Source organism: Hyposmocoma kahamanoa, unplaced genomic scaffold (genome assembly GCF_003589595.1).
Source record: "Hyposmocoma kahamanoa isolate Upper Pololo Valley unplaced genomic scaffold, ASM358959v1 79338, whole genome shotgun sequence".
Lineage (NCBI taxonomy): Eukaryota > Metazoa > Arthropoda > Insecta > Lepidoptera > Cosmopterigidae > Hyposmocoma > Hyposmocoma kahamanoa.
This window is the reverse complement of record NW_020654014.1, coordinates 1-7,778: the sequence shown is the minus strand read 5'-3', so window position 1 is coordinate 7,778 and position 7,778 is coordinate 1. Positions and strand designations below refer to the sequence as shown.

The following is a 7,778-nucleotide window of genomic DNA, read 5'->3' as shown; positions in this document are numbered from 1 at the left end:
AAAAAATTAATAAAAAATACTGAATTAACCTTATTGCGAATAATGTGATTATTTTTGTTTATACATTATAATTTATAAATTTTAATGATAATATAAATTTATTGATTCCCTTCAATACCTAATTTTTTCTGTAATATCAAGTGAAGGGACATGTAGTGCATCTGATGGCAAGCTACACCTACACGCCTGTCCATAACAGTTGCAGTGCCACTCAGAGCTTGAAATCGCAAAGATCTTAGGGGCACTGCCATTGCGCCCGTCACCCTGAGATGTAAGTTAACAAGTCTCATGTGCCTGTTATTTCACCAGCACCTTTACCTTTCAAAACCGGAACACAGTAACGCTGACATTACTGCTTGGCGGCAGAAATAGGTACGGTGGCACTTCCCTGGACGAACTCTTTCACAAGGAGCTCTACTGTTACGACAGTATTTGGTTACATGTACGAAATATTGACAAATCTATTTTGCTTCGTAAAATTTCCTTCTTTATTTTGTAAAACTGTTTTTGATAAGTTATACATGCAAAGTTGCTCCACTTACCCTTTTTATCAATAAAGGTAGATTTTGATCATAATTAGCACCACCCCCCACATGTCGTTCTACTAACTGGGCGTCGTGTATTGTTTTTATTAATACCATTAGTACTTTGTCATTATAAACAGCTAATTAGCTAGCTATGTGCATATAAATAAAAATATAAATCAATCATGAAAATATGTAGAGATGGTTTTCTTGCAATTAATTCTACGAAATTCCTAAAAGCCGTGCTTATGTTGACTACCATGACCTTATAAATGGTGTCAAACTGTATTAAATGATAGAATATGCAAAATTGACTTGTAATATGTTTACTCGGACATCTGCAGCAGTGAGTTGATGGTGGCGTCTTTGTTCCCGCGGTTGGCTTCCAACACGGATTTTATGACCTCCTTGTCGATGCTTGGGAACATCTCTTCGATCTGTTAAGTTAAATATTAAATCAAGTTAAATATTACTGGTTGTATCACAAGAATAAATAAATATTATGAATTATCATTGGTAATGACAATCATCAAATGGAAAGATATCCTTATTTATTTTTGTATTACTGGTTGAAAGCAAGGTAGGAAGGCAAGCTTTCAACGGCCGGCGGAATATTCACGCATATTTTTATAAATAGCGCCTAAATTTTATACGGAGCAATTATGTTAATGGTTGATCTTGCTAAGCTCCAATTGAAGGCGTTTTTCTCTCAATATACTTTAAGCAGTGAGCACCGATTTTTATTATCTCCTGTGTTAAGTCCCGTATAGCGGCGAACTAGGGGACGTCCGGTTTTGCGCACTTTCCGGTAACCAATTACAATAAAACTTGGTAAATATAAAACACTAAACAATAAAAATTGAGGTCGGTTTTTTTTGGATTATTTATTTTACGAACTTGGATTCAAGTCCTTGTGACTCAGTGTTGCCACTGTTTCAATCACAGAAGAAAAAAAATTGGTTTACTAATTTGAAACACTGCGAAATTTTATAATGAATGGTCGTAGTTTCAAGTTTAAAAAGAAATAACTAATTCTGGACTGTTGATATAATTTAAACTTTACCCTCTGGCATATCGTTGAAAGTGTAATGCCCTCAATAACTATTATTGCGAGTTACGACGATTTGATTTTATATTGAAATTTCAATAAATGTGCTATCATCTAGCGGTTAATAGCTGAACAACGACGAATTCGATATATCTACTTAGTTCTCCAAAAAAAGAAGCGACTTTATTGTCATTCCATATTCCACATAGTTCGTTTTTACTGATTTTTGTTGAAGATATAATTTAACTAATTAAAATACTAACTACAAACATTATAGCGTGTACTACATTATACGCCACATTGTTATCTTCGTCCTGAAAGATTACATAGAAATCACATATGAGGTATACACTCTAAGACGACGATAGGGCATAAGTAGAACATACCTGTTGCAGCTGTTCAGCAGTAATCGGCTGCTGTTGTGGCGGTTGCTGTTGCGGCGGGTAGCCCGGCTGGAGCGGGTAGGTCGGCTGCTGTGGGTAGCCCGGCTGCTGTGGGTAGCCCGGCTGCTGCACGTAACCCGCCAGAGGTTGCGGCGCGGTGTACATAGGCATCGCTGCGTAGCCCATGCCCGTGCTCGGGACCACTAGCATCGGTGGGAATGCCGTTACTGGAGCTGGACCCACCTGCAATACAAATACGTGGAAAGGATGATAACCATTACTGCCCTCATCTTACTTATCATGTCCAGCAAATTCAAATTTTTAATTAACCTACAATAATTAAAACCACCTTTTTGATAATAGTCTAGAAACCAATGATGTTATACTAGTAAACAATAGATGCGTAATCCATCCACCATCTTGAATTCCAGTGAGTACAACGTCACCGAGACGTATCAAAAACGGTGAAATGTGTAATTAAAATTTGCAATTCTCGGTTCGAAAATGATCATAAAACTACTACGGTTACTTTCCACGGGTAAGTTTGTTTTTGTTTGTTTAGATTGTCGTAAAATTAAAATGAAATAATATTATTTTAAACATCAATGTTGCCAGTAAATCAATTTTCATTTGCCCATAATATTTGGAGTTAACCTTTTTGAAGTTACTTTTGACTTCGTAGTCAAATCAAGATTATTCGTTGTAACGTTTTGACGTAAAGTGTAACCGTAATACTATTAAAAATGATATTTTGTTTGTTTCCCAGAATACCTAAAGATCGAACGCGCAGGGTGAAGTAGATAAAAATTACACGACTTTCACGAAAAGATACTTTGAGTAACAAAACACAAGGCAACTGTACAACAAGCAAATGATGTGTAGTGGCGTTTATAATTTGTAATAAAGTATAGTTAAATGTTTGTGTATCAAGTAATTTGTAATACCTACTGTTTTATAAATTTGTTTTTGTTAAATAGAAACAGAAACTTTGTCGGAAGACAGTATTTTTATCACCTTTATCCAATAAATGAAAAATACTAGAAAAGCAATGAGTTCCATAGATTAGAAAGTCTTATCTTCATATTTACAGTTTATTGAAAGAACTATTAATTTCAAGCGTGGACCCTTAAGTTCATGCATTTTCATGTATATTTCACTCACTTGTTCATTCCATTTCTGATTACTATGTATCTCCACTGTCTCTTTCCACCAGTGAGGCTTCAAGAAATTAGGGAAAATTATTTCTAAACCGTTAACACTGGTCGTATCACTTAATACACTATGACTATTTCGTCTGTTTAAAGGTAAAACCACGTAAGTGGCATTTTCTACAAAAAGTCTTTATATAGCTATGGAAAGAAAATCACTATCTTTCTGCAGGTGAAACTCAATAACAAGAAAGCTATAAACTCAAGAAGTGGTTTTATTTGCAGAAAGATGGTGATTTTCTTACAACAAGTGTCGCGATTTAGTATTAGTTTTGTAATATCAAGCATTAATAAATTTAGTCTGTTATGATACCTAAGACTAACACGGCAGTACAGGCATCTCAAATGAAGGTGAGATATCAGGCATCTGCTGGGAGTGCACTGGTTGGTCAACACTACGGTTGGTAAGTTTGCACAATGTTTATTACTAACGTAGATACAGTATTTGTTGACTAGACAGCCTGAAGATAGAGTATGACGAATCAGTAACAGAATTAGAATGAGACCGCCACTTGTAATGAAGGTATAAGGCGGCATGAAGCGGTGGCAGAGGAAGGGTTGCAGGGGTGTGTGGGAGGCCCATCATAAGGATCAGAGGATCCCACTAGTTCAGATCCGGGGGATCGATATGAGGTCAAGGACCTTTTAGGACCATTACAGTAATCCTATGAAGTAGAATGGAGTTAAAAGAAGTGTACATGAAGAAAGTTACTCTATTTAAAGGTTGTTGTGATAGAAAGAATGTCGCATATGTAGTTTACATTATGATTGAACCTTAGGCGTGGCGACAACAGGTACATAATTTGGAGATTTTTCGTGGATTGGTGGAATGTAACTTAAGTGGTTTTACCTTCAAGCAGACGATTTCATTTTGACATAATAAATTTGACATTAGAAAAAACGAGACAAATATATTTTTCTTTGAAATTTTAATCAGTTTCAAAGATTTGTCTTTAAATTTGCAAAGTGGTCCCACATTTTAGACAACTGTTTGTAGGACATTGCGTCTCTAGTATTATTTATGCTTACTGCTAGAACCCACCAAAGCAGCAGTTTATTTTGAATGAAAAAAAAAATGTCATTTGTTGCATTTTAGGTTCTGTATGAATGGCAACGAAAGGTGACAGATTGCAGTTTATTTTATTCCAGATGCTCAGTGTTGCCAGATGTGTGAGTTGCCATGTATCTTATTTTTAAGGAAACATTTTCGGAGAGATTACAACTAGGCGGAAGACCTTCCCTACTGAATTCTATTTTTTTCCTCAATATACAATAAGTATGTAATTCTATAAGTTTGTTCGATTATTAGACAGGTAATGTTAGAAGTAGTTTTTTTATTTATAAAAATATAAAAATCCGTTGCTTTACATGAAAATCGAGGAATAGATTCAGAATCTAGGTCTTATGGGCTTTAAAATGCGCCATGTGTAGCTTATGGACATGACAGTTTAAGGTTAAGGCATGCATTCACATTGCATCGGACATCGCCCTTTATATTTATGAACCCGTCACCTGTCAAATTACAATCGATAGAGACGCACGGAAGGTTTCCCTAACGATTTTGATACCGTAGTGTCCTAAAAGCACACGATCTCTGCTTTGCTTACATCCAAAATTTTAAAAAATAAAAAATAGATAAAATTAAAAAAGAAAATACCAAAACCATTACGGACACACGTAATTAGTACGCTCAATTATTATTGACATATAACATTTTATATCTTTTGTAATTTTACTTTTTGGAAAATTAATTTTGAGAAGTGCCCAAGAGAGATGTTCTGGTATTCATAGTATACATATAGTTCACTAGTATGAGACCTATAATACTGGGCTGGTTGTCTGGCACATTTTTTTTTCTATATTAGTCAACATCACGTACGTTGCTCCGATCCCAAATTAAGTAACTAAAGCACGTGTTATGGAAATAAGAAACAACGCCGCTACCACAAACACCCAGACCAGAGACAATATAGAAAAGTTAGTTTTAAAATTATTAAAAAATCACTTCGATCCGGCTGGATTCGAACCAACGTCCCCTAGCAAACCGTACCAGACGCTATGCTAACCACCTCACGAACCAACGGACCTCAAGAATTTTTCCATGTGCTTATTGCAGATCTCTGTTTTGGTTTTTAACGACTTCATGCCGTAGCGCCATCTGTTAAAAACCTATGAAAGTTTTTCTTCACTCAGCAATTATTAAACTGACGTCTTAAGTCAACGGCTGGTAGCTTTAAAGGTACCTCGCGGCCCTGACATTCAATAAAACTTAATTAAAGTTAGTTTTTCTACATTGACCCGGCCGATGATCGATCCCGGAGATGGCAACACCACGAAAACCGGTGTGCAAGCCACTAGACCACAGAGGTCGTCGAAATTAGAATTATTATTATTATTATTCAAACAGAATCCCAACATTTAATATACTTACAGAGTAGCTGAGTACAAGGTTGATCATGCCTTCCAGTCCGTCACCCTGCTTGCCGTTCAACGGATACCAGTCTTCGTGTGTCTCACCCTGAAAAGCCATTTATCATCATCATCTGTCGGTACGCATCAGGAAATAACTATATGTATGTATGTAAATGCTCCCTATACAAGCAGTAGTCTTTTGACAAGTAATCACGTTTTCAATTTCAATCAATCAATTTTTTCTGAGTGTTCGATCTTTGTATTAATAATTATAACAAACTAGTGGAGTAATTTCACAAAAAATAATTGAATATCAATTCAACTTAACTTAATTTCTCAAAACACGTATCTTATAAAGAGTGATTATTCAGAAGATGATGGCAAAACTTTCTATTTATTTCAAATTTCTTATCAAGAGTGTTTATTTGAAATCAAGCTGCAAAATTTGTATATACAAAACATTTTTTGCGTTTCAGTAACTTTGTACTTTAAGATACGAGCTTAAGAAAGTAAGGCGACAATATGTTATTTTCGTAAAAAAATAAAAAATATTAAAAAGGTCACTCTATACGCTGATTACTTTTTTTATAATAAATAAGTGACGGGACGACTAAGTAAGTGACACCCCTATGCATAACAGTTGCTGTACCATTAAAATAATCAAAGCAAAATTTGGTAGATTTATGAATAAACTACATATATAAATCTAATTACTTAAGATATTTGAGCTATTGTTTTATTTATAGACAGATAAATAACACATGCCGTGTGTAATGTAACTTTCGGTTGATTTACGCTTTTTCTAATAATGCCACATCTTTAATGCTGCAGCGACGCATTTTTATTAATAACTAATTCCATGGCTCTAGTGAAAAGCAGCACAAGTAAAAAAACCCAACTTTACAAGGAAACGCGAAAAACACTTAAGAGCTTAATATCATATTCAGTTTTAACTGTTTTTCGCGTCTCCTTCCAAAGTTGGCTGTTTTCACTTGTACCCCTTTTCACTAGTAACAGAATTGTTTTTCACTCTCAATATTTCTGTTATAATTATTAATACAAAGATCCGGAAAAAGGCCGGATTCGTTCCAACGTCTTCTAGGAAACCGTAAAATAAAATAATTGAAATCATCATGGTCAAACATCCCGACATTCAATAAAATTATTTAGTCATTATTTCTGTCCATTTTATTACAATTCATGTGAATAATTAAATAAAAAACTCTATGCGAACCACTTAGAGCTTTAAATAACAAAAATTTGACTTAAGGATTTAAGTAAGGTCTAAGCCGTGAAACTAACATTAAGCACAGCCTGGGGAATGGTGATGTGCGCCCACGCAATTAGTTCGTCCATTGTGAACGAGCACTCGTCGAAAATCTCCAGGTATATCGAATTGACACCGGGCCGCAGCAGGCTGGAACACAGATGTTAATTTTTAAAATTAATCTGTATAGATTCAATCTGTATAGCAATCGTATGATTGCTTTTTTAAAATTAAAATGCCTATTCCATCAAAAGTTAGCAATAATCATAACTAAACCCCGAAGCATCTTTAACGTTGTCCGAAGGTACACAGGTAAGGTAAGTTTTTGCCTTATAAAAGACAAAGCATTTTTTTTATGATATCAAGTGACGGGACGAACAAGTCGTGAGCCTGGTGGTAAGCTACACGCCTGTCCATAACAGTTGGAGTGCCATTCAGAGTTTTAAATCGCAAAGAGGGGCACTGCACCTTCGCTTATCACCCTGAGACATAAGTTGACAAGTTATGATATATATATTGTGTTGTGTGGCGTTATAATAAATTAATTCCATTCTATTCTAAATTTAAAAATAAAACTGAAAAAGAATCTTCACAATTTTGCAATTGCGACAACTGAGTCCGTGGTAATTAATGCACGAGGTGTCATTTGTAAATCATTATAAAATTGTTAATATATATTACCAATGAATGACTTTGTTCCATCGCGGCGTTTTCCCACCGCTGGGATCGGTGTGAGTTTCATAGATGCAGTGACCCACGCGCAGGCGTACATAGGGATCCATGCGGGTTAGCCCTGTGGCATAATAAAAATTAACACACTAGACCGTCGCACCAGGTAGTCAACTATGAATGATAATCTACCCAAATCGAGTTCTAATAAAAATTCAAACGGCGCGTAAAAATTCATAATTTGGTAATGTCATCATTAATATCCGA

General features: G+C 35.3%; 1 protein-coding gene across 1 annotated transcript; it reads right to left on the bottom strand.

The window, feature by feature from the left end:
- Nucleotides 1-370: 370 nt before the first annotated feature.
- On the bottom strand, nt 371-7,657 carry LOC113233711 (toll-interacting protein-like). Its single transcript, XM_026468890.1, has 5 exons — nt 7,524-7,657; nt 6,878-6,992; nt 5,595-5,681; nt 1,959-2,198; nt 371-961 (listed from the first exon to the last, which is right to left on the bottom strand). Exons 1-5 carry the CDS (start codon nt 7,622-7,624, stop codon nt 851-853), a joined length of 654 nt encoding a protein of 217 aa, XP_026324675.1. The 5' UTR covers nt 7,625-7,657; the 3' UTR covers nt 371-850.
- Nucleotides 7,658-7,778: the final 121 nt, after the last annotated feature.

Coding starts and splice junctions, on each gene's coding strand:
- LOC113233711 (XM_026468890.1), bottom strand. CDS start 7,624: ATGGATCCCTATGTACGCCTGCGCGTGGGTCACTGCATCTATGAAACT. Junction 2,199..5,594: donor ACCTTGTACTCAGCTACTCT/GTAAGTATATTA, acceptor TTTGTATTGCAG/GTGGGTCCAGCTCCAGTAAC. Junction 962..1,958: donor CTGCTGAACAGCTGCAACAG/GTATGTTCTACT, acceptor TTAACTTAACAG/ATCGAAGAGATGTTCCCAAG.